Source organism: Daucus carota, chromosome 8, assembly GCF_001625215.2.
Source record: "Daucus carota subsp. sativus chromosome 8, DH1 v3.0, whole genome shotgun sequence".
NCBI classification, from domain to species: domain Eukaryota; kingdom Viridiplantae; phylum Streptophyta; class Magnoliopsida; order Apiales; family Apiaceae; genus Daucus; species Daucus carota.
Genome location: NC_030388.2, coordinates 8499965 through 8527800, shown reverse-complemented (window position 1 = coordinate 8527800; position 27836 = coordinate 8499965). Strand labels below are relative to the sequence as shown.

At 32.1% G+C, this 27836-nt stretch overlaps 1 protein-coding gene and 1 long non-coding RNA gene across 3 annotated transcripts; one reads left to right on the top strand and one right to left on the bottom strand.

The window, feature by feature from the left end:
- Positions 1–650: 650 nt before the first annotated feature.
- Positions 651–1741, top strand: LOC135148210 (uncharacterized). The gene is made up of 2 exons (XR_010286124.1): positions 651–1000; positions 1079–1741. It is a non-coding gene; the product is annotated as an uncharacterized LOC135148210 (long non-coding RNA).
- On the bottom strand, positions 869–5248 carry LOC108197817 (guanine nucleotide-binding protein subunit gamma 3). 2 transcript variants are annotated; one of them, XM_064082435.1, is made up of 6 exons: positions 4982–5248; positions 4630–4848; positions 3428–3480; positions 3252–3296; positions 3126–3170; positions 869–1510 (listed from the first exon to the last, which is right to left on the bottom strand). In XM_064082435.1, the coding sequence occupies exons 2-6, from the start codon at positions 4774–4776 to the stop codon at positions 1111–1113; spliced, it is 690 nt and encodes a 229-aa protein (XP_063938505.1). In that variant the 5' UTR covers positions 4777–4848; positions 4982–5248; the 3' UTR covers positions 869–1110. The 2 variants fall into 2 exon arrangements, with proteins under 2 accessions (XP_063938505.1, XP_017221012.1); XM_017365523.2 differs by having other exon boundaries at positions 4630–5247.
- Positions 5249–27836: the final 22588 nt, after the last annotated feature.

The window sequence follows — 27836 nt, the reverse complement described above, 5'->3', positions numbered from 1 at the left end:
GCCTCTTACTAGATCCGCCCCTGAAACGGATAGAATGAGAGAGATATTTATGAAATATTTATGAAACGTCTCCGACTATCAAAAAAGAATAAAAGATATTCGTAGAATATAAAGAGGGATATTCACGTAACGGGAGAATACAACATCATCAAGATACTTTTCATGATCCGAAAATCTTCTCATTATAAATATAAATATCATTAGAAAGAACACAAATCTGGTGAAACTTAATTTTGAATGCCATTGTAAATAACTAAAAACACTTACCTAACACACCGTCAACATTCGGTATAGAAATCTCTGTTTCATTGCTGTTATATACTCTCTCCGTCTGAACAGCTTTATTTACGTTTACTGTTTACACATATTTTCCGAGTTCTATAATGTAAAGTTCCATGACATTTTGAAATAGAAGTTTAAACGTCAAACTTTTATTCAGAAGAAAAAAAATTAAAATTTTTTTATGCAAGTTAATTTTGTGCTTTGTAGAATGTTTTCTGTGTTGTGCAAGTGCCCAACAAAATGAGCATTAAAGTGAAACAACATTCGGGTATAGCATAGCTCATCAAAACCAACTTGCAATGATTGGTCTGTGAGCCTACATAATTTGCACACATGAATATCTGAACCAGATCCTGCTGCATAGCATGGCTACACAAGAAAATAGTCTGAAAAATAGCAGGCCTAGTAATACAAAAATATGGCCCATCAACTCAATTATTGGAACCAATAATAATTTTGCTTCAGAAAAATGGACAAGATATGAAAAAAGCATTGAAATGGTACATTCTTCCAAGGACAGACTCCTATTTATTCAGTTTCTTGATGCAGTCATGTCCTAGTCTTCTAGACCAGATGTATGAAAAGGTTCAATCAAATGAATTTGATGGTTTTATTACTTTCTCAATCAGTCCCTTTGTATAGTTTACAGTACAATATTTGGTTCAGTTCAGCCACACAAGGACACATTTCTGAATGAATCAGCAACATGTTTAGAAAGGTAGATTGGACATCACCTCCAAACTAATTAACAGAAATCAAAATGAAAAATGTACATGATCTTTCTATTTTTATGCAGGTAGGATATTAGAATTCTTGGTTCTAGGTTTGCTAGAAGCATAAACAGCAGGAATAGCAACAGTTTTTTATACAAGAACATCGTGGTACCTTCGGACATCTAGGTGGACAACAGCATGTGCTGCACTTGTTGCAAGAACAAGTGCAGGAGCACGAGCAATCTGGGCAAGAAGGGCCTTCGCATTCGCAACAATTGCAGCACGACCCCTTTTTAGAGCATTTTAAACAGGAGCACGGCCAGCAGCAGCATGACCAGCAGGAATTTGAGCAACTAGCGCAACTAGGGCAACTTGGACACTTCGGTATAGAGCAACAAGCACATGGGTTGCAATTACATATATCACAGGAGCAGGAGCAGCAGTCTGGTCTTCTAAGATGAGGACAGCATCCACAACAGCAGCACATCCATGATAGGTTGAAGCAAGACTTCCCACTGCATTTTCACAGATTTCAAGTTAAACAATGACAGAGTCAGATGATTAGATGCCGAGTTTATCAAAAACTTGTGATAATTTTAAAGATGCTAGTTACTTTTCTGTACACTGTAATTTCATATACTTCTGTTTTTTGAATATACTTTGTAATAGGTTGCAGTGATATGGTTTTAGTTGCATACTTTTCATGTGCTTGTTTGGTTAATCAAGGGAAAAGAGTCCCATGGGAAGTTGTATTTCCTAGGTATCTATTTACTTGGTACGAATTTGAACTTCACAGGATGTGTGAATTATTCAAGGGAGGGTTCCTATGTTTTGTCAATGTTCACACTTCCTAGGAATTTATACACCTATAAAACTGTCAACGGAACAGGCAAAAGATGTAATATATTCTGACTTCCCAGAAGCTAAAATTGCAGGGTATTGTAATGTCTAAAACAACCTCTCAAGTATCTAGCACCAATAATAAGCACGCGATACTTTACTTGAGGGGATTGCTACCCATTGTAACTTATATATCATTACAAATGATTTCCCCAGTGTATTAAGATTAATAGATAATTATGAAAACAAAGCCTTAAGGCTAAAAGAATAAAAGCAATGCCAAAAGTATTGTTGATGGAAAGTACTGTAATGCACAATTGCACATCAAAGAAGCTGACTCCAAAAGAAGTTTCAAGTTTGGAATAATAATATATAAGACATGAAAATATCACCAAAAATGCATACTTCAGTAATGCTTTATAAAGTTTTTGGCTTTTAAGGGGCATTGACTACCAAATAAAATAAAGCTGCTTAGTTTTGATTTAGCTGCACTCAAGCAATCTATCTGATTAAGGAAATTGAATTGCAAGCTACAGTTTGTTGTGTATTGGATAAGATTTGTACACATACACATAAAATTCTCATCATCTTGTCATATCAAATAAGTCCATTAGTACTACAACTCTGGCTAGCATAAAATTTACTATACAACTCAGTATTTAGGGTTCAATTAACTTTTAATGCTGTCCAGGTGGTAATCATTAATAAAAAACACATGACTACATATGATGGGATTTAGTTATCCTATAAGATATAGGATGCAGTAACTCAATTGTTTATTTGGATAACTGTTTTCCTGTTTTTCGCCAAAACCCAGTATCAGCTTACTTTGAAAACCACTGCATAGTATCTATATTTGAATTCGATTAACAACCTGAAACTAGAAAACCATAAACTACATGCCCAAGTAATATTTATAATTTCCTTGCATATCTCTGTTATCTCTATTTTATCGACAGTTATGCTTATTTTCCATGCTTGAGAGCTCTTAATTCCGAAGTCTCATTTTCGACCAAGGAACCCTACACCTCAAGAGGCTCAAAAAGTGTAGGGGCCAAATAATGGTAACATCCGCAATCTTTATATATGCTGTAACGTAAATTAGGGTTATGAGCAAGGTCCTTTAATTCTATGAGGTGTCTTTTCTGTTTTTACCAGGAGAAGATTCCTTCAACCTATAGAAATAAAAAGTTTGCTATTGAATCTTCCTACTTGTTCATAGTAGGATGTTGATAGTACAACTAAAAAAACAAAAATTTAGAAGAATAATGGGAAAATATAAAAGCATACCAGAGCCATTTCCAGAAGCGGCGAGACTTACGAATTTTCCGGCTTCTGCACCACATGAATAAAGGATTAGAGAGAATAACATAAATTTAAGTCATGCTTAATTTATACGAACTATAATTTTCTTACTTAGTGACTAGAGGATCTGAATTTGCCATCACAAAATCGGTAACCCTGTAAATTGTTAAATGCAGTTAACAGTGTACTATTAGATTGCAACAATTATATATAATGTCAGAGCTTAAAGGTAAAAGTCATTTTATGAAAACCAAGTGGCAAATGTCGATTTGAGATCAATTACGCACTCTTTACAGGAACGAGAAGCAGGTTGAATGCGTCCAACAGTTTTTAATTCCTCCTGAAAGGAATTACATGTCGTCAAATCGATCTTCCAAAAGCAGTGAATCCCCGACAATAAACATAAACAATATCAAGTTGCTAAAATACATTGGATCCTCATTTTGGAGTAGTTTAGTGGCCATATAACCTTATACTGGGGCTAGACTGTAGCAATTTTTATGGTTTTACAGAAAATGCCACAATAACCAATAGTCTGTATGCATACCAACAATGCCATTGCAGACCAACGGGACGAGAACTTGAAAATATTGCCCCATATTAGTATGCAAGACAAGCTCAGGGGATCATTTCAATTTCAATATATAGTCATGAAGCAGAAATGTTGGAAGATTGCTGGAAAAATCAAGGCCACTTAAATTAAAAAGAGATCTTTGTAACACTGTGCAAAGACTTGTATATGTCCAGTTGACAACCTTAAAACTCTTTTGACTTGCCTATAAATGATACTAATAAATTGATGCCATACAAGAAAAAGGGCCCTGCCTTAACAAATGCTGATCCAAGTTTAGCATCATAATTGGATCATCATGTGAAATTTGCCTAATTAACCACATTTTTAGTTTTTAGGACAGAAAGGGAAAGAAGTTGTATACAAATTATTAACAGCAGATACAGATTGGCTCTATTTTGGTAACTAGAGAGGTTACACAGGACACTGCTTACTTGCAGGCAGCACAAGAAAATGCAAATTTGCAGTAAACGGTATGATGAGAGGAAAGAATAATGCAACTCAAATCAAAAGCAGAAGGCTGCCTTCCCCAAATATAATCTTGGAAACTGAAGAGTCCTTTAAAAAACACACACAAGTCTGATTACTTTACTTGCTCCAAATTGGGTATTTTACTGCACTAGCAGTTTCAAAAAACATGGTCTCAGAGTTCAAATTTGGCAGGTCTGATGGGCACATTTTCAAACAAATGAAAAATTGGTAAAACAAAACAAACGATAACTAACCAAGATATAATCACAGGACATGGTAGCCCAAAATGAGTAAACCAAAACATCAAAAATCTAAACTTCCAAGCATGATGGGATATCCATCTAGACTCATAACAGGTTCTGGGTTCGACTCTGGCTCATTCCGAGATTTACGAGAACATATACTAATTTGAAGACATACAAGTGTGGAATATAAAAAATAGAGTACCTCAAGAAAGCCAATCTCTCTCTCCAGCATTTGAACTCTAGCTAGCTCACGCCTCTTCCCATACAAATCAGGATAAGGTGGAGGAGATTTAGGGAGAGGGGGTGGCAGTGATGGAACTGTGGAAGTTTCCCTCTTAGCACCATCCATTTTGTTCTCAGAAATCTTGCTTACACTTTTTTACTCTTAACAGAGTTAATGTCACTGAATGCACTCCTTCTACTACACATATATATCACACATATGAGTGTACTATAATAATGTGTGAATGTTATGTGAAGTGAACATCAATAGTACTGTTACTAAAAACAGTAAAAAGTATTTAAGGAGTAAAGGTAAAGGGGAAGTGTAGTACAGAGTGATGGCAAGTAGCAGCAGGGAGAGAAATGAGAGAGAGAGAGAGAGACTATTGAGATTAGGTATGAAAATGAGCATCAGAAGAAAAGAAACAAGACAGAAGAAATAATAATTACTGACACTCTCTCTGCCTGATTATCAGAGCAGAGAGAGAGGGTAGCAGAAAGTAATGAATCAAATATTAATGTAACTTCATTTAAAATAATTACTGCTCATTAAAAAAAGGTGGTCAGAATTTTAATTACCAGTTTCTTGAAAATTAGGCAGAAAAATCAAGAATCTAAAGAATATAAAAACCCATCAAGAAAATGGCTAAAAAGTAGGTGTTTTTATTTAATGGTAATAAAAATTAGGTCGAAATTTATAGTTCAAGAATTCAAAGAAAGTGAAAACCCATCAAGAAAGTTGGTAAAACAATTAAAGGGGTGTTTTAAAAACAAGAAATGAAGAGTGATGAAGAGCCATTAAACAAAAAGAGTACTTTGAGTGGGTAAATTAATAAATAGTGCTTAAATGACAGTAATTATTTATGAAAAAAGATGTACAAATGGTGCATTGTTGAGTAGACAAGACTTGAGGTTTTTGATGAGTAAAGAAAGAGAGGAGGTACAAAACATTAACTGCATGGAAAGTGTAAAAAAGGGTGGTTTGGTAAACAAAGGGGAAGAGTAAACATTTAGGACACTCAGTTTTGTACACTTGATTTTGGGCAAAATGAGTTGGTTTGGTGCAAGGATCAGACTGAGTTGAAAAGTGTGTGCAAGGGAGAGAGAGATGGGAGAGAGAGAGAGGGAGAGAGATGCATGTATGATGAAGATGGTGGAGGATGGGGGGGCCACGGCCCAGAGGTGGTGGAAGATGGCAGTGTTGGTGCAGTGACAGAGAGGGTGAAATGAAATGCTCGACGTCGTACCTCAGACCGCACGTGACTGTCCAGTAGGAGAGAGAGAGAAGTGTCAAGTCTTTCTTTAGATTTTACTTTACTGCCTTCCACGGTTATCAAAGTCTTACTCCTATAATCTTTTACGGGACCTTTGAACTAGGGGTGGCAATCGTTTCGTTTCGTATACTTTCGTTTCGTGTACTCGAAGGTGAAAAATGGTTTAGGGCATGCATGATTGTGCCTCAAAAATAAGGCATTTGTTAGATGTCCTAGTGTTTTGAGGCACCACTAGGACATTGTTGGAACACCATTTTACTTCAAATGCCTTAAATTTTGATTTAAGACATGATTTTAGGGCACTCTTGGACTTGCTCTTAAGCATGTCCTTATCTGAACGGCCTCGTAATATTATACGTTCACTGTTTGCACACATTTTAAGACTCTGATATAATATAGTTTCACAATATATTTTTTAAAAAAAATTTAATAAATGTTTAAACATCAAAATTTTATTTAGAAATATAAGTTCGTTTAAAAAAATATTATGGAGCTACAGTTAAAAAGAGTCTTAAAAATGTGTCAAAAAATAACGTATATAATTCATTAAAACGGAAGGAGTACCATTTTGGACTCGCTTTCAGAAATATGAAGTTCTAGTGCTCAAGCATCATTAATGAGAAATTCTATGATTAATAATGAGTCAGCTGAATTGAACGGGGTTAAACTGTTAAGAGTCGGTTTGGCTAAACTTATGACATACTCCCTCGGTCCCTTTTATTTGTTTACAATTTTTTTATACTGCTCGACGCAAATTTTAAGGTACAAATAAAATATAGTTCCATAATTTATTTTTAAAATTTTTCCTTTTTGTATAAAAGTTTAAATACTAAACTTTTATTCAAAAGAAAAAAAAGTTCAAAATAATATATCAAGCTATAATTTATGAGAGGATTAAAATGCGTGTCAAGTCCCCGTCTCTCAATGTAAACAATTGAGGGGAGGGAGGGAGTATAACTTAACCTGACATATGACTTAAAATGACTAGTTGATAAGCCGAGAGTTTAAAATGTCTGTTTGAGTAATTTTGATTTATTAATGACTTATGAGTTATTAAAAATAATAATAGAAAAAAGTGATTTATGAGTTAAAAGTAATTTTTATCAAAAGAAATCTCAAAAAAAATTAGTCACCGAAAAATTTACCTCAAACTAACTTTTGGCTTTAAATCAGTTTCTGGTTTATTTCTGACTTTACGTCGACTTCTGGGTTATTATACAAACAAACATTTTTCATTTTAAAGCCAAGATGACTTAAAACCCGAACTTCATGTCCTGTCAAACACGCTCTAAAATTTCTTCTCCAACACTATTTAAAGACCATATAAAAAATAAAATTATAAATAAATCTAGCTATTTAGAAAAAAACTCAACTGATCAACTTGGCTCGTTTTATTAATGAACTCGAGTTAAGTATTAAAAGTTGTTTGACAAAATTTTCAAATCAAACTGAATTTATAGTTGTTTAACTCGATTCGATAATTATACACAGTTTTATAGTTATTTTATTTATTTAGTAGTCTTGAAATAAAGTAAGCTTGTAAAAAATATCATTCTAGTGCATATATATCATATAACACACTATCTGGTTATTTTAATTATAAAAAATTTCTATTTTACAAAATGTTTTATTAAAAAATAAGAAAAACACGCACACAAGGAACATAATTATATACTACATGCATATTGAAATTTTTATTAAAACACATTTATAATAAGATATGGAGTATATTGATAAACTAATATAAATATAATTAAAACATATATCTTTTTTTTTGATAAGCTATTAAAACATATATCTATACTATCTATACTATACTATACTATACTATAATAAGCGAACATGGTATAATCTGTACTCCAAAGTTTTAGTTATATTTTTTGGTTTGGTTACTCTCCTTTTGGTACTAAAATTCTACAAATGTGGAGTCTATTAGTACTAAAATTTAGTTATATCCGCCCGTGCTTCGCACGGGTTAAAGGCTAGTAGTATTAAAACCGAAACATTAAAAGTTTGGTCGGTCGGTATGCGTGCTTTTATATGGACTTTTATAATTAGCGGGCTTCAAACAAAATCTTTGGGCTTCAAACAATATATAAACAAATCAAAACTTTTATATACGATCAAAACATAAAACAAATATAAGACTTGTTTGACTATACCGAAACTAAAGTCAAACCTTAAAAGTTAAAAAGTACTCCCTCTGTCCCAGTCAATTGTATACGTTTCTTTTTCACTGCTCGACACGTTTTTTAAGGCTCTTATAAAACATAGTTCTACAACTTATTTTTAAGATTTTCTTTTTTTGTATAAAAGTATAAATGTTATACTTTTATACAAAAAAAGAAAATCTTAAAAATAATTTACAGAACTATATTATATTGAAGCATTAAAGTCCGTGCCGCGCCCCCGTCCCCCAATGTATACTATTGACTGGGACGGAGGGAGTACTATACTATTACAGTCGAAACATTAAAAATTTGATCGGTCAATACGCAGGCTTTTATACAATATTAGTGGGCCTAAAACAAAATATAAACAAATCAAAACATCTATACTATACTATATTTTTGATTTAATCATGCTTTTTTGGTTATCTTTAAATTACCCTTACTTAAATAAATAAAAATAATCCAATATTAAAATACTCTCTCTTTATAAGTCTAGAGCACATGCAGGTCTCTTGCTCTTATATCACTAAAAAAATTCAAACGGTTTCAAGGACTCCAAACACTTTTGATGTATTATACAACCAAAACTTCATCATTATCCTTTTAAATATAATTTATAATATAGTGATGTTAAAAATAAAATTACAAATATAAAATTTGGAATATTTTTTTAAAAAAGAAATATGATCAATCAATCAATCAATCAATATATATATATATATATATATATATATATATATATATATCTAATTTTTCTTAAATTTCGGAGAGAAAAAATATAATTATAATTCAAAAAATCAAGTTCAAGAATTCTAAAAGTAATACAACTCTTTTCTTATTGAATTCTAAAGATAATACAATTCTTTTCTTTTTTATTTAGTATTTCTTATTGAATTCTAAAGATGATACAATTCTTTTCTTATTTAGTAATCCTAAAAGAAATAGGATTATATTTAAAAAATCAGGTTCAAGGATTCCAAAAGTTATTACAATTCTTTTCGCTTTGGATTCTTTATGAATCCTAAAAGGAGTAGGATTATATTCATTTAAACTAACAATCATAGATAAAATACAATTTATAATTAGGATTTGTAGGGTAATACGTACAATTTTTATTTTCAATTTAGTCTTATAATTTTTTTAAAATTTCGTATAAAAAAAAGGATTGTAAAGATATTAATCATTAAAAAAACTAATAGCAAAAAAATCGGAACCATAAAAGAATAATAATTTTTAACCAATAAATAGGAATCATAAAATAAAAATAATTAACAAAAATAATTGGATATATAAAATAGGAATCATATATTGATTTTATAATAATGTAAATGATTCTTGATTAGCATTGTGTTTGACGGGCACGGGAGGCAGTCCAAACTAATTTTTATCTAAATAATAATAATTTTTCTATTAGTATTATGTTTGACGGGAAAGTGGCTAATATAATTTTTATCCATGTTATAATATTTTTTTTTGTTAAAACGGTTCCATGGTTCAAAATAATTTTTATCCAATTATAATCTTTAATTTTATCATAATTAGAATAATTTTTATTAGTATTGTGTTTGACAGTAAGGCGACTCAAACTAATATCTAAATTATAATATTTTGTTATTAGTATTGTGTTTGACAAGAAAGCGGCTCAAACTAATTTTGATCTAAATTATAATATTTAATTTTATCATAAAAATAATAATTATGGATTAATATTGTCTTTCACGAGAGGCCGGTTCAAACTAATTTTACTATTAGTATTGTGTTTGACAAGATGGCCACTTAAACAAATTTCTTTACTAATTATAATAATTTTTATTAGTAATATGTTTAACGGGAAGATGACTCAAATTTTTATGTTATTATGATATTAATTCATATCAAAATTTATAACGACGCTGCGAAGCGTGGCTCTAGGTGGCGTCTCTATAAACTCTCCGTTTAATTTTTCTATTTTTTTGAGAGAAAATAGGTAAAGTAGCTAAAATACAGTAATCGTAAAAGAGATATAATTTTAAGTAGTTAAGAAATAGGAAGTTTAACAAAAATATAATAGCTAAAATCTATGAAATTCTAAGTAGTTAAGAAATAGGAATCTTAAAAGAAAAGAGAGATAATTCTAAACAATTAAGAAATAGAAATCTTAAAAAAATATATAATAGTTAAAATCTATGAAATTGGATATATTTATCCGATTATAATTATAATTTTATTATAATGTAAATGATTCCTGATTAGTATTGTGTTTGAGGGGAGGGCGGCCCAAATTAATTTTTATCTAAATAATAATAAATTTTCAATTAGTATTATGTTTGACGGACTATTTGTTATTATTTGTTATTAGTATTGTGTTTGACAAAAGAGCAGCTCAAACTATTTTTATCTATATTATTATATTTAATTTTATCATAATTATAATAATTATTGATTAATATTATCTTTGATGGGAGGGCGGTTCAAACTATTTTTTTTTATTAATATTGTGTTTGACAAGAGGGTCACTTAAACAAATTTTTATAATTATTATAATATTTTCTTTATTAATGATATGTTTAACGGGAACATGACTCAAAATAACTTTTATGCAATTATAATATTAATTCGTATCAAAATTATAAAAAAATCATAACGCCGCCGCGAAGCGCGGCTTTATTCACTAGTCAATATACTTATATAAAGGAGAAGCGAGGGGCGTGTAGGTGGTGCCTCTCACATCGCTCCGTTCTATTTTTTTAATTTTTTGAAATTTTTGGATGAAAAATATCAAAAATTAGAACTACTTTTTTTCTTTCGGATATATTAGAAGCAAGTTTCAGAATTTGATTTTGTTTCAGATTATTTATGGAATATAGTAGCTTGAAAATTTTAATCAGATTTTGCTTCTACATAAAGGAGAAGCGAGGGGCGTGTAGGTGGTGCCTCTCACATCGCTCCGTTCTATTTTTCTAATTTTTTGAAATTTTTGGATGAAAAATATCAAAAATTAGAACTACCTTTTTTCTTTCGGATATATTAGAAGCAAGTTTCAGAATTTGATTTTGTTTCAGATTATTTATGGAATATAGTAGCTTGAAAATTTTAATCAGATTTTGCTTCTACATAAAGGAGAAGCGATGGAACTACCTTTTTTAGTTTCGGATATATTAGAAGTAAGTTTCAGAATTTGATTTTGTTTCAGATGATTTATGGAATATAGTAGCTTGTAAGTTTTAATCTGATTTCATTTTTATATAATAGAGAAGCGAGAGGCACGTAGGTGGCGCCTCTCGCATCGCTCCACTCTATTTTTCTAATTTTCTAGAATTTTCGGATGAAAAATATCAAAAATTAGAACTACTTTTTTTTAGTTTCGAATATATAAGAAGCAAGTTTCAGAATCTGATTTTGTTTCAGATTATTTATGGAATATAGCAGCTTGAAAGTTTTAATCTGATTTTGTTTCGGATTATTTAATTAGGGGAAAGAGTAGCACACAAGTCTCTCTGCACCTATAAATAACCCTATAGGTTGTAGGCTTTTGGATCATCTAAAAACAACATACTCTACCTCAATACCACAACTCTACCTCTCTCGGGCACCTCTCACATCGCTTCATTCTATTTTTCTAATTTTCTGGAATTTTTGGATGAATAATATCAAAAATTAGAACTACCTTTTTTCTTTCGGATATATTGGAAGCACGTTTCAGAATCTGATTTTGTTTCAGATTATTTATGGAATAGCTTGAAAGTTTTAATCTCATTTTGCTTCTATACAAAAGAGAAGCGATAGAACTACCTCGGATATATTAGAAGCAAGTTTCGGAATCTGATTTTGTTTCAGATGATTTATGGAATATAGTAGCTTGAAAGTTTTAATCCGATGTCATTTCTATATAAAGGAGAAGCGAGAGGCGTGTAGGTGGCGCCTATCGCATCGCTCCGTTCTATTTTTCTAATTTTATAGAATTTTCGGATGAAAAATATCAAAAATTAGAAATACCTTTTTTAGTTTCGGATATATAAGAAGCAAGTTTCAGAATCTGATTTTGTTTCAGATTATTTATGGAATATAGCAGCTTGAAAGTTTTAATCTGATTTTGTTTCAGATTATTTAATTAGCGGAAAGAGTAGCACACAAGTCTCTGCACCTATAAATACCCTTATAGGTTGTAGGCTTTTGGATCATCTAAACACAACCTACTCTACCTCAATACCACAACCCTACCTCTCTCGGGTAATAGTTCTCTTACTCGATTTCTAACTCAGTGGTGCCGTTCTTCGGCAACAATAAGTGAAGGCTGTTTATACGGTATCAAAAAAATAAAAATTGTCGCAAGCAAAGGTAGTTATAGACCGACATGTGGGAGTCGACAAGTCCAAACATAGAAGAAGAATATAGTCTTGACATGATATTAATGGATGATATCAATAAATTAATTATTGGTAATGTATGTTTGTTGGTTATTGTTTTATAATATTTGTTTTGTTCATCGGACATGTTTGTTGTTGTTAATTTTTACTAGCTTATAGCCCGTGCAAGGCACGGGAGCTTTTTAATTATATATAAATTTCTTAAATATATTTTAAATGGTGTGAAGAAATTTAATTTATAAATAATAAATTAAAATTTTCAATAAAATAAAATTCGAAATTATAATTTGTTTGTAAGTTAGAACTGTGGTAAATACATCATCACAGCCATTAATGGCTTCAAATAAACTATTGTAATGAAGCCGTTCCTTTTCTCGTATGTACCCTGCCAAAGTATTAAATTCTTTCTATCAAATTTTAATATATTTTGAGTGGAATAACTCTTATTAGATTATATTAGGGTTGGTTTAGCTGGTTAAAGGGAGGACATGTATCCTTTTGGTCACAGGTTCGACTCCCAAAGGGTGGATTAACGCTATTGCGTGATCCGAAGGTAGCGGTTGCGGGTTCTTAGGTTAAAAAAAATAAAAAATATATATAATGTGATTTAAATATTTTTCAAAAAATTTATATGATTCTAAATTAAAATTGATAAACATAATTTGTTTTTGAATTAAGAAAAGAAATCATAAACATGCAATAAGAAGGTAGAATCTATTTTGGATTAAGAAAAAAATTTTGTATTTGCTAATCACATAAATCCGGCTTATTAATTTTAAAATATATTATAAAAAAATTGTGACGGTGAGATTTATATGATTCTACGAATAAAACTGGTAGGAAATATTTATTTGGGATTAAAAAAATCATATACACGTGAAAGACAGAATTTGTTTTGGATTCTGAAAAGGAATTATAAATATGCAAGGTGATATCAGTTGCCTTGTAGAACAGAAGTTAATTTTCCAATCTAACGGTGCTTATTTGTTCAATATAAGATCCAACGGATGATAAGCTTTTGGACCACAGGACCATGCGACCAAATTATCTCCCTTACGCTTATTATATATAAGTATATAATATGATTTACTTGTATACAGGAAATATATTATTCATGCATTATCTGTTTGCTCCGTTCAAGCAAGTTTTAAGCAAAGACTGTTCGTACGGTATTAAAAAATAAAGGTTGTTACAAGCATGAGTAGTTATAGACCGCTATCTCACGAATTTACATTAGATGTTTTTGTGCACAATCAATCCAAAAAAATTGGAGGAAGGTGACAACGTAAGAACATGATTACTTTTCAAAAAAAAAAAACACAAATAAAATTAAGATTGGTCGTGCTTTAAATTGTTAATTACGTGTAGAAATTTATTTTCAGTTTTTCACCATGAATTATAGTCCAAATTTTGCAATTTTATATATTAGTATTGGTATTACATCAATATTTTTACAATATAAAATTTATTATATCCTACAAATATTCATTTTTAATCATTAATATACTTTTTATAGACCGCCACAAAATTATTTTACTCTACAAATGTGAATATTGAATCATCAATATAATTTTTATAGTTCGCCGCAATGCGCGGCTTCTCAACTAGTATACTTATATAAAGGAGAAGCGGGGGGCGTGTAGGTGGCGCTTTTCACATCGCTCCGTTCTATTTTTCTAATTTTCTAATTTTCTGAAATTTTCGGATGAAAAATATCAAAAATTAGAACTATCTTGTTTAGTTTCGGATTATTTATGGAATATAGCAGTTTGAAAGTTTTAATCTGATTTTGATTCAAATTATTTAATTATGGGAAACAGTAGCACACAAATCTTTCTGAACCTATAAATACCCCTATATGTTGTAGGGTTTTGGATCATTTAAACACAACCTACTCTCTCTCAATACCACAACCCTGCCTCTCTTTTGTGATAGTTCTCTTGCTCGATTTCTAACTCGGTGGTGTCGTTCTTCTGCAACGATAAGTGAAGGCTGTTTATATGGTATTAAAAGAAAAAGTTGTTGCAAGCAAAGGTAGTGTGGGAGTCGACAAATCCAAATACATGAGAAGAATATAGTCTTGACATGATATTGATGGATGATATCAATAAATTAACTATTAGTGATGTATGTTTGTTACTATTTTATTATAATATTTGTTTTCTTCATCGGACATGTTTGTTGTTGTTAATTTTTATATGATTTACTTTGTACACAAGAAAATATTATTCATGCATTATCTGTTTGGTCCGTTCAAACAACTTTTAAGTGAAGACTGTTCATACAGTATTAAAAAATAAAGGGCAGTTATAGACCGCTATCTCACGGATTTAAGTTAGATGTTTTTGTGCATAATCAATCCAAAAACTTCGGAGGAATGTGACAATGTAAGAACATGATTACTTTTTTAAAAAAAACACAAATAAAATTAAGATTCGTCGTGCTTTAAATTGTTAATTACATGTAGAAATTTATTTTCATTTTTTCACCATGAATTATAGTCCAATTTTACCATTTTATATATTAGTATTAGTATTACATCAAGATTTTTATAATATAAAATTTATTTTATCCTACAAATATTAATTTTTAATCATTAATATACTTTTTATAAACAGCCACAGAATTATTACATTCTACATATATTAATATTGAATATTAATATAATTTTTATAGGCCGCTGCAACACACGGCTTCTCAACTAGTTATATTAATAACGAGAGACATATCAACATATCTATCCTTAATTATAAATTATTCTACTAAAAAAAACAATAACAATCATATAACTTTTCTTAACTTTATAATATAAAAAATATTCTTTAAGAAAAAATATAATTAATAAAATTTCAATTCATTAATATTATAACGCTAATAAAATGATGTTAAAATTTAATATATGTATAATAAATTTAAAATTATACAGTCGTCTGTGCTTTGCACGGGTTTAAGGATAGTTTATTTTTCCTGACAGCGTTTAAGGATAGTCTAAGGATAGTTTATAATAAGATACAAATTGACAAAAAATCAGAGTTACAGGCGAGAGAGTAGAACTATTTTCTGGTAATAAGATACAAATTGACAAAAAATCAGAGTTACAGGCGAGAGAGTAGACCTATTTTCTGGACGTGAGTCATAGATGAGTCATCGGAATTAGAGCATGTTTGTTTTGCAGAAGCAATTTCTGCTCCTCGTTTATATTTTTTTACCTGTTTCTGTTAATAGGCGGAAGCATTTTTAAAAAATTAAGATAACTAAAAATTAATAATAATATTAATGTATTTAGTTGAAATAGGTTTTATATTAATAATTATACATAAAAATATTACTTTTTTTATATATATACAATATGTTGCATGTGTTATTTTTAGAAAATCGGTTTTTGAGTTAAAAATATGAAAAAGATGATGTGTTTTAGTTAAAAAAGATAGTTGTTATGTTGTCCAATGTTATTTTTTGAAAATTAAGTTTTTTAGTTAGAAAATGTAAAAAAAGATAATAATTTTAGTTAAAAAGGATAATTGATTATATAAGTAGGTCCATAATCCGGTCAAATACCGACCGACCAACTGACCAAATTTTTAGTATTTCGGCTTTAATAGTATAATAATATAATATAGATTACTCCATCCGTCCCGATGTGTAGTATGTACCGGGGATCCTGTAAAATATAGTTCTGTAATTTATTTTTATATTTTTTTTCTTTTATGAATAGAAGTTTGACATCTAAATTTTTATTTAGAAAAAGAAAATATTAAAAATTTATGAATAAAAGTAATATATATTGATTGAATTTTGAAATCAAAGATTAATTGATGAATTAAAACTTGACTCATACTCGATCGCAACTCGAATTTAAGTTGATCGTTAACAAACTCGACTTCGTTAAAAATTGTGATGGATGAACTAATCAAGTTTGGATCAATTCTAATCGTGCAAGATTAATAAAATTTGACTTAACCTAATTCATTAATTCCAATAGACTGATCGTAAACTTTTCAAATATCTGGGTGAATTGATTTGAAAAGTTAAATTATTAAGTTAAAACTTAATTTTGAAAAAAATATCTTCAGGATTTAATTTTAAATCAACTAAATTTGAGCGGAAGTTTGAGAATAAGTTTACCGTTGGAATATAAACCAAAAAAGCAAAACAAATTGATGAGGAGCTGGTGTTTCTGTCCACGCTTCGGGACTCCCGTTCTGTACACATTGTACTAATTTTTTTCTCCTGCTGTCAAGTGGATTCATACGCGGATTATAATATAGCCTTGATGCTAACATTCAGTAGCACAATTTGTATATTGAAGATTCGTTGATTGTTCCTTCGTTCAAACTTTGTTTGGCTGGTAGGTTATAAAAACTCAGCTTGTGTACTTTATAAATTAAAAACAAGTCAGTAAAAAATAAAATATCTATTTTTTAGAGAATTATTTATTTTTTAAAAAATATTATAAAAATATAAATGGCCATTCTAAGAGATAATTTATAATATTTTATTATTATATTAATCATTTATAGCCGATAAGTTGTAAATATTATAAAATTATTCAAATATATATATCAAATTATTTATCACTTATAATTAACTTTAACACATACAAAGAATAAACATTTTTCAAGCTAAAAGTCCAACAACCCAATATGACTCTAACTCCCTTTGTGTTATAGATCAGAAAGCGAATGGTGAGTTTCGTACTTTTAAGACTATTCTCAGTAATCGAGATACTTATGTATCTTCAACTTACGGGAATCGAGATGCTTACGTATCTTCAGCTGTATGAAGAATGTATGAAGAATCAAGTCTAAAATGTACTTGTAGTTTGGAGCAATAGAGCTTTTATATAGAGACATCATTGTTACAGATTGATTGGAAGAAGGATTTCAAGTGTTAGAGACTTAGTAGAAGTAAGTCTTTTGTGTTTGAGATAAAATAGAACTCATCTTTCATCATTATGCTGAGTTGTTGATGGTTATATAGGAATCTAGATAGTCATACTTAAAAAATTAGAATATATGTAGAAGATTTGAAGTTCTTGGATCCTTGTAGTTGTTCCCATCCAAGAGTTTCATCAACTCACATGCGTTAAGTGTCGATGTTAAGTTGGCCCTATTTAGCCCATATTAATTAATTATGAAATTAATTAATATTTAATATTTCCAACCCTTATTAACTGAGCTCTTATACTCCCGGACTTTTTAAAAATCCTTTAATAATTAAGAATTATTCTGACCTCTATAATTTGCCTCCCAACTTTGTAAAGTTTCGTAGAAAATTTTCGAAAGTTTCGGAGGTTTTATCGTGATTTTATGCGCCTTTCCTAAGACTTTCCGAGCCCTTTTTATGACATTACAAATCTTTTTATTTGTACAACAAGTATTTTTATCAAATTTACCTTTGTAATAGAGCTCTCAAGAATATTCATATTTTTATGGGGTTTATTTCTATTTAATTGGAACTTTTATGATTAAATTTTTATTTTTCTGATCCCTTAAACAATTTTCAAAATAAATTAAAATTTTAATTTCAATGTTTTGTAATTTATCCTGAATTTACAACATTTTCAAGAATTTTTTCCAATTTCTTTTAAGAATTTTAGTACTTTTCAGGTATTTAATTGAATATTAAAGATTTTCTAAATTTTATTTCTATATTGAGAAAAATATTTACTCATTCCCATAATTTTTTCTGAATTTTCGGGGATTTTCTACTATTTTTGATAAAAAAAAAACAAATACCCACGAGTGGTTCTCCGGCATGAGCAACTCGGATGCCCTGCTAGACAAGCGCTACTCATGAGCTCTACGCGGCCGAGTGCGCTCGGCCGGGTGCGCTTGGCCACTGCGCGCGTGTGTGTATCGTCGTTATTGCTGTTACACCCTTCTCTATCAATTCTTCTCTGCTGCTACTTGTCTGAAAGCCTATTCGGCTTGTTTTAGTCGGCCAAAATTCAATTTCGGTACCCTACTCGGTTGGCTCTGGTCGGCCTAATATATTACATATATATTTTTATATATGTCTATAACGTCTAGTTTGGGGCACCGATACGTATATAAACTTGTATATATAAAAAATAGTCGTTTTTGGTCTTTTTGGTGCCACCAACGGCTATGTAGCCGTGAGGCCTATATAAGTGAGTTAGTGTAGATTCATTTCTTACACTTCACTTTTTACACATATTTCACCCTTCTCAAGCTTTTCTCTCTAGCTTCTTAGCATCTTTTTAATAGATTCTTGAAAAATATTAGTCGTTCCTCACCTTTTCAAACTTTTGGAGGCTTAATTTGGTGTTTAGTCTTCAAGATTGAGGTGTTTGTTCATGCCATTTCGAAGATTCATCAAATTTTCCGGATTTTCTTTGAAGATTTGAAGATTGTTCTTGAAGATTCGTCAAATTTTTCGGATTTCTTTGAAGATTTGAAGACTGTTCTTTAAGATTCATCTTTTCCACCATACTTTTCCGAGTTTGTTTCGAAGCTTTCAAGTATCTTCAATGACTAGAAGATTATTCAGTGACTGAGGAGAGGGCTAAGAGATTAGCTGCTCGAGCTTCTAAAAGAGGTAAGGAGTTCAATCCTCTCATCATTCTTGAACATTCTGTTACTTCTTTGTTTGAATTGCTAAATGAAATGGGAGATGCCTTCCCTAACAATGCTGAATTAGAGGCTAATGATTATCCTAGGAAACTTAGGTATGAATATGATGTTGGGCGTAAAATGACCGGTATAATATTCCCCCTCAATTCGAAGTAGTTTGTCCTAATCTGTGTTATAGGACTTGTAATCGGCACATGGAAGACTTGTTTGTTTATGAAGAGGCATTTAAGTCGGGCCTTCAGTTTCTGGTTAATGATTTCATTCAGACGCTCTTAGCCAAAGCCAAGGTGAATCCATGTTAGTTAGTGCCCAACACGTGGCAGATCATCCATGTTTTTATGACATTGTTCATTAAGAAGGTGTTTCCTCTTAGTATGAACTTGTTTAGAAGTATCTTTATGTTTAAGAACAATCCCGATACTAGGAAAGGTTGGATACTTATTAATCATCGTTCCGGTACCCCTCACACATTCTTTGTTGAGTTTCTTTCCGACTCTAATCATGTTTGGAAGCGGGAGTTTGTGATCCTTCGTTGGAGAGGAGGAAATTGGGGAGAGATCTTTATGCCTAAATTCTCCGTTGTAAATGACCAAGGCCATTTTGATCGTCTTCTCACTTGAGCCGAGCATGAACAACGGGACGAGCTGATTAAAGATAATGGTAGAACTCATTACCGTGCTATTATAAACTAACAAGCTCTTCGGGACGCAAGCCTTGGATTTGTTTCGATAGTGGTAATTATTTGAAGTTAGTTTGAATTCTGTCAATTTGCTTTCATATTAGTTACTAACATTCGTATTGTTGTGTCATTTCAGCTGTTCAGCTCATTGATAACGATCCGATCGTGGCGATCAGGTCATGAAGAAGATGTTGAAGAAGCTAGCTCAGAGTGCTAACCTCCCGAGCCTACCTCTCCCGCTTTCCTCCAGCACTGTTAGAAGGTTGGGAAGTGGTTCAGAGATGTTGATGGCCATATGTAGACTGCTTTCATGTCGGCTTGGGGAATTTGTGACTTGTACTCCCTCGCTATGAGTTCACTCCTTGCTAAATATTGGTCAAGGGAGTGCATTACTCCTCCTAATCGGATCAACATTGTCGAGAGGACATGACTCGAGGTGGCAGAGCAGCTTGGTGCTAGTGCGGTCTATAATGTAATTTAGTTATACTTGTCTTTTCTTATTCACGTTCATATTGAATTATGTACACAATATTTAGCTCATAACACCTTTTTTTTTCTTCTTTTCTTTTCAGCTTAACTCTTACTTCCAAGCGGCCATCTACCAGGCCAATGCCTTTAAGAAGTCTGAGAAAGCTTTTCAAAGAGAGAAGTCTAGCTTGACTAGGACAATGAGAGATTGCGGGAGTCGTGCTAATTCGGCTGAGGACATGGTTGCCTCCCTTCAAAACAAGGTGAAGACTTTTCAGAAGGGCTTGGAGAAGAACAAGGAGATGATCATTGATGTGTACATGGACTCCGATCCCTTCCTCAAGTTCATGGATGATCATGATGACATGGGGCGTCGCTCGTTTTTCACCTTTGGTTGGGACAAAGCCCTTGAGACTGTTGTTACTCAGCACTCAGGTATGTTCGATCTCTCTCAGTTTCCTAGCTCTTCTCTTTCGGTTCAGTCCTTGGCTACCGCTTCTTCTTTCCAAGTCCCTCTGTTGTTAATGTCGAGAAGGAAGGAGGAGTAGAGGAGGCAGTTGGAGATCAGACCCCTCACAATATATGGCCTAGATGGGAGTATTTCAAGTTCCTTTTATTAGTCTTATGAGACTTTATTTATACTTGTCTTATTCTGAACTCTGTCTGTTTAGGACTTATTTATTTGGACCCTGTGTGGCTAAGGCTTTGTGCTTATTTGACTTCTATCAAGGGATGTAGTATAACTATAACTCATTATATATGTTAAGTTTCAAGCTTTTTCTCCCTTTTGTTGTCCAAATTCTAGGACTTATGGTGCGATTGTTATAAGGAAAACATGAGTAAAAAGTGCATAAAGTAAAGCAATAATCAAAATTATAGATTGAAAGGAAAAAGGACATCCCTCGAGACTTTTATAAGAACTATAGTAAAATAGATAGACAATACTTCAATCAACTAGATGGTTGTGGTCTATAGGACCTTATTCAATGAATATCTATTAATAGAAATAATCAAACATAATAAATTTTTAAGTTGGTGGCATGCCAATTCCTTGGAACCTCCACTTCATCCAGGGTCTGTAACTTGTATGAGCCATGGCATGTGACATTCTTCACCTGATAAGGTCATTCCCCGTTTAGGGCGATCTTTCCCTTTAGACCAATACCTAAAGCTTTAGCTTTCCTAAGTACTAAATCTCATTCTCTAAAAAATCATTCCTTGACTTGGAGATTTTAGTAATAGGAAGCTCGTTTCTGGATTTCCATTATCTTCGCATTGGCCTGATCTTGGACCTCATCTATTATATCGAGAGCAAGTCTCATTTCTCCCTCGTTGGCTTCCGGCTCAAACTGTTGGACCATAGGAGATGTATGAGTAATCTCGAGTGGCATCAATGTGTCGGCTCTATAAGCTAACTGAAAAGAAGTCGTTCCAGTTGAGACCTTACAAGTTGTTCGATACGCCCAGAGTATTGGGAGAATCTCATCTGCCCATGTTCCTTACGCTTTATCAACTCTCTTCTTCAGTCCATCATGTAGTATCCTATTAGCTACTTCAGCCTGTCCATTGGCTTGGAGATGTGCTACCGAGGTGAATCATAGTTCAATACCTTAATCTTCACAATATCCTTTGAACTCAGCATTATTAAACCGTGCCCCATTATCCGTGACTAAGATTCGAGGTATACCGTACCTACATATGACGTTTCCCTAAACAAATTGAGCAACTTGTTTGGTGGTTGTCTTGGCTAGGGTTTAGCCTCAATCCACTAATTAGTGAGGTAGTCAATCGCTTTTATCAGAAACTTCTTTTAAGCACTAGTGGGTTGAAACGGCCCTAGAATGTCCATTTCCCACATTGCAAAGGGAATAAGAGAGTTGATGGATGTCAACAAGGGGCTGTCGTACAACTGTTGCAAATATCTGACATCGATCACATCACTTCACATAATCTTGTCCATGCTTTAACAAATCTGGCCAGTAAAATCCAGGACGGGTGATCTTGAGCCAACGCTCTTCCACCAGGGTGCTAACCGCACTCCTTCATGAACCTCTCTTAGGGCTTCCCGAGCCTCATTCGGTGTTAAACATCTCAAGTAGAGGATAAAAAATAACTTCTTGTATAGAATTCTTTCTATGAGTGCATACTTTAAATCTCTTACTTGTAACTTTTGTGCTTTCTCAACATCAGTTGGTAGATGTCCGGTCTCGAGGTACATCTTTATCTCGTCCATCCAGGTAGCTCTTGTGTCGATTAGAGCGACCAGCTTTGCATTAATACTTGGGTTCTTATAAACTGATAGTTAACGCTCCCTGATCAATCCTCATAATTTGAATATGCAAACTGAGATAAGGCATTAGCCCATCATATTCTCTGCTCTGGGTAAGTACTCTACCTGACATTCTTCGAATTGTGTCGTTTGAGCTTTCACAATCCTCAGATACTTCGGCATCATGGCTTCCCGTGCTTCAAATTCACCATTAATTGACTTGAGAAACTACAAGTCTTGAGTCTCCACAGACATTTAGGTTCTTGACTCTCAGAGTTCTAGACAATCCCAAGACAGCTATTAAAGCTTCATACTCATCCTCATTGTTGGTGGTTGGAAATTCCAACTTGATAGAATATTCAATGATGAACCCATCAGGGCTTTGAACACAAGTCATGCACCACTAGTTTTTGTTTTTGAAGCTCCATTAAAATACAATAGCCAAATACTCCTTAGGCTTCTCGTCTTGTTTAGGTTCTACTACCTTGTTTGAAGCTCCGTCAAAAAACAATAGCCACTACTCCTTAGGCTTCTCGTCCTCTTTAGGTTCTACTAACTTGTCCTCTTGATCCTGACTTCCTTATTGTCAATGGTACATTCAACGAGGAAGTCAGCCAAAGATTGAGCCTTAATCGCCATTCATGGCTTATATAAAATATCAAAATCCCCGAGCTTTGCTTCCCACTTAATCAATCTTTCACTAGCTTTAGGGCCATGCATTATGTTACGAAGGGTCTGGTGTATCAAGACTTAATCTTATGAGACTGGAAGTAAGGTCTCAACTTCTTTGAGGCTGTAATCATATCCAATGCAAACTTTTCAATCACAGAGTAGTTGAGCTCTACTCCATGTAATACCTTGTTGACATAGTAGAAGAATTTTTGAATCCTTCGATGACTCTACCATGTACTTCTTCAATTTCTCAAAGGCTACTTGGCTCTCATCTGTCCATTCAAAATTCTTGAATTTCTTAAATGCTTTGAAGAAAGGGAGACATTTATCCCCAGACGTGGAGATAAAACGTCCTAGTGCTATAATCATTCTTGTAAACTTCCGTACATCCTTTATTGTCTTAGGCGGTTCCATATCCAGAATAGCCTTGATCTTATTGAGGTTGGCCTCAATTCTTCATTTGGAGACCATCAACCCTAAAAATTTTCAAGCTCCAACTCCGAAGGCACACTTGGCTGGATTAAACATCATCTTATGAGTCCTCAGGACTTCAAAATCCTATCTCAGGTGTTCAAGGTGATCACTTTTGTTCAAGTTTTTCACTAACATGTCATTAACATAGACCTCCATGATCTTCCCAATCAGATGCTTAAACATCTTATTTGCTAGGCGTTGATACATGGCTTCTATATTTTCAAGACCAAACTCCATAACCAAATAGCAAAATACACCAAAGTTAGTAACAAAAGATACCTTAGGAACGTCATCCTTGTCCACCCGTTTTAGGTCCCGATACGATTGTCAAAGGGGGTTGAATACAATCGTCCAAAATTTGAGCGGAAATAATCTGATTAGAATAGAACTTGAAAATCAGATAAATATTTATTAATGAAACAAGGTTCAAGTTAAATAATTAATTAAACTTGAATGTCGTTACAGAATTAATAAGGTTCAGTATTAATGTCCACTAAAAGGTCTACAAAAAAATTGACATGAAGTATTCTAGTTTAGGGATTATAACAATCGAATGATCAAAGCACAGAAATTCTGTGAATATAACAATAAGCAAGTTTGTGTAACTTGATCACAGATTACAAAGTGTGTGGAACACTAGAAATGAAAACAATGATCTCATATTTATAGAGATTTCGAAGTACTTGAAATACAATTAATTGTCTTGTAAAGACAAAGCATAAACACAATTTAAATAGCCAAATACACTTGAAAGACAATTAAAAATATGGGAAAGGAAATTAAAATCTCGATAAGACAATCTTTAAATCTCAGTAAGAAAATTCTGTTCCGTAAGACAATTTTCTGTCACATCAATTTTCTTTTACTAGTTGTCTGCCAGAGACAATCCAAAGCAGCAATCAAAACTGCACGACAATCTTTGAAATAGTCGGCAAGACAATTTTGAAAGAAGTAGTCGGCAAGACAATTTGAAACAACTCGGTAAGACAATTTCCGTTTAGTCTCGGTATGACGATGTGACTTGCTTCGGTAAGACAATTCCAGGATAGGCTTGACAAGACAATCCATCAAACTCGGTAAGACAATCTGTTTTGATGCAGATTGTCTTGTTGAGCAATGCAACAAGACAATGGTAGAAATTTTCGTAAATACTTAATAAATTATTATTCACTTGTTAAATTAATTGCATAAATTCAAGAATTAAATTAATTCATTGTGAATTAATTTAATAAATAAATCAAGAAACTAAAATAAATATTTTGATTAGTGAATAAATAATTCATTAATTCTTTTCTTCAACAGCAATGTCTTCTTAACTTTAAATCTTCGTCTTGATTATCTTTTACTTGAACGACCACTTTCCTTTAATGTTAAATATTCAATATAAATAGCCGACACACAAATGTACTGTCTGTTCATCTATGCCTAACTAAATTGAATATTCACCATCAATCAAACATTTGAGCTGTGGTCGGGTCTTTGAATCTTTGTCTTCAAGTACGTCTTCATTACATAGTACATATGGAATCCCTGATGAAATAAATACTTGAATCTTCGTGCCTTCTAAACTCCTTGAATGCTACAAAAATTATTTTTCACTGTGGCTTGATCATTTGAAATGAACTTCTTCTAATGGCTTGTAACAGATATCTTGGAATTTTTCTGATATTCTGATTCTTGTATCTACTTGACATTTTTGATTAGATTTTAGCTAAACTATCTACCATCTACTTAAACTTCTTATCAGAGACTGACCCAAGTTAAGTTATTCTGAATCAATATTGACATATAATCTGACACAAGTTGAGTTGTCATATGTTTTATAAATAGGCATAGACATATGCCTTCAATCCGAATCTGATTGTATCCACCAAATCTCGTTTGTGACTCGTCACTCGTTTGTGTTGAGTGGATTCAACCCAAGTCCCACATCGGGAAAATAAAGAAGATTTATCTTGAATATAAGCAGCCAAAGAACTCCTATGAGGCGTTTTGGGAGGAGCCCAAAAGTAAATCCGTGCGGGATTGACCACGGCCCAGAGCCGACAATATCATACTAATCCAGAGTTAACTGGTGTTGCGCGGCCAACAGTTTGGCCGTCACTAGTCATCATAGATGGTTTTTTTATTTTATTACATAATATAAAACGCGTAAAAAAGATAATTTCATATAATATTTGCAAATTTTTTGTGAGTAATAAATTTTTATTTTTATTTTTATTTTAATAAAAGTAAAAATTATAAATATTTTTATATACGCGTTAAATTACGTAAAAAAACAAAAAAAACATACCTAGTGGAACAAAAAGTTGAGTTGAGCTGTAAAACGAGGTATTGTCAAAAAACAGAAGCACAGTGAAGGGCTAACGTAAGTAACAGAGATAGCTTGTGAAATACAAAAAGGGCGGATAGACATGGCAACTTTTTACATGATGAGGAGTAGGGGTGCCCGCGGGTCGGGTTGGGCGGATTATAGGTTAAACCCTAACCCAACCCATTTAGTTCGGTTTTTTTAATTTCCAACCCAACTAAAGATCGGTTTAAATTTCATCGGGTTGGGTCGGTTAGAATTTATTTCGGTTTGGGTCGGTTTGGGTTGGGTAGAATAGGTTATTAGAAAATGAGTGTGAGGTAAGGTCACTTAGTTTTGTAATTTCACGATTTTTTCGAGATAAGGTGAGCTCATTATCGAGTTTATTTGCCAATAGCTTAGTTCTTATTAAGCGGAACTCATGATTCGTTCAAATTAGAAATTGTTTCACGCGTTTATTATAAATTTAAGTAATATGTAATATATTTTTAGTTTAGATAGAAAGGCACCTAAAATTGTTTCAGTAAAAACAAATAAAATATATGAAAATTAAATAAAATATGCGGGTCGGGTTAGAATGGGCGGGTTATAGGCAAAACCCTAAACCAACCCATTTAAATCGGTTTTAATAATTTTCAACCCAATCAAAATTCGGGTTAAATATTTTCGGGTTGGTTTAGAGTCAGGTTGGGTCGGTTAGATCGGTTTGGGCGGGTTTTGATAACCCATGGGCACCCCTAATGAGGAGTGTGCAGTGTATGTGTCATAGTCATACTCATTTACATCTCACTCTCATGCATTCATTCTACACTTGCTTGAGTTGCTCCTGCAGTCCTGCTTTATGTTTGCTTTATGACACTGTACCTCTATACTTTGTCATATCAACTCATTCTACCCATGTTTTCGCTGGAGTATTTCATTCTTGCTCTAATAATAAATATAAGATATATTGATATATTCATTACAAAAAATTATAAAAATTATTTGTTTACTTTTTACATACTTTTTTCTTGAGACCTTCTACATCACAAAAAATAACTGTCCATCTAGTATTTATTTATTATGATTCATCACCTATAAATTTTAATCAATATATTCATGCATAACTCGCATATATAATTTACATATAGATAATATATTTATCACTAATAACTGCATTATTAATGTATCAATTCATTTTATTTTATTAGAACCTGTAATTCGAAGTTTTGTGGTATATTTCATATTCAATGCTTTATATATTTTTAGTATATTTACACTAATATATTTATCAAATATTTTCATATAAATAATTTTCATAAACCAAATCATGAATGGAAATTTATCACATTATCACTTTCACATCTTGCAAATATATTTATATTTCTCAATTTTTTAACTTTTCAAAATTAAATAGATGTCAAGAACTTCCGACACATCTACTTTTAATTTTTTTTATTTTTTTATTTTTTTTTAACGTAGGAACCCGCAGCCGCTACCCTTCAAGTGCGCACTGGTAAACCCACGAGCTAACGCAATAGCCTGCAAACTACTTAATATTTGTGATGCTTCCTTTTAAGTATTTCATTATCTACTATACAACATTTTTTTAATAAATCTAAATACAATTTCTATATCACCAATTTATAAATCTGATTGACGCTGCACCATAGCCTACATCAATCCTTCTACTACTTCATATATTATATAATTGATTCCATTTATGTACTATTCATTTTTTTCATTAATAATTTTCACCAGACTACACTTTCGGATCTTTAAATTAAACCCTTTCGCAAAATATATTTTCAGGTTTTACTCAATATTCAAATTACATTTCTCTAATTAATATTCTTGAACTTATCAAATTAAACCCATATATTTTAGAGTAATTTACACTTCGCACCTTAGAAGTTTAGGCGTTTTTTCGATTTGGCCTCAAATAATT

Bases quoted from the DNA above. Each gene is read 5' to 3' on its own strand.
- LOC108197817 (XM_064082435.1), bottom strand. From the start codon at position 4,776: ATGGATGGTGCTAAGAGGGAAACTTCCACAGTTCCATCACTGCCACCC. The intron at 3,171-3,251 runs GTAAGAAAATTA...CATGTGGTGCAG, and splicing joins TCAGATCCTCTAGTCACTAA to AAGCCGGAAAATTCGTAAGT. The intron at 1,511-3,125 runs GTATGCTTTTAT...GTGAAAATGCAG, and splicing joins CGCTTCTGGAAATGGCTCTG to TGGGAAGTCTTGCTTCAACC.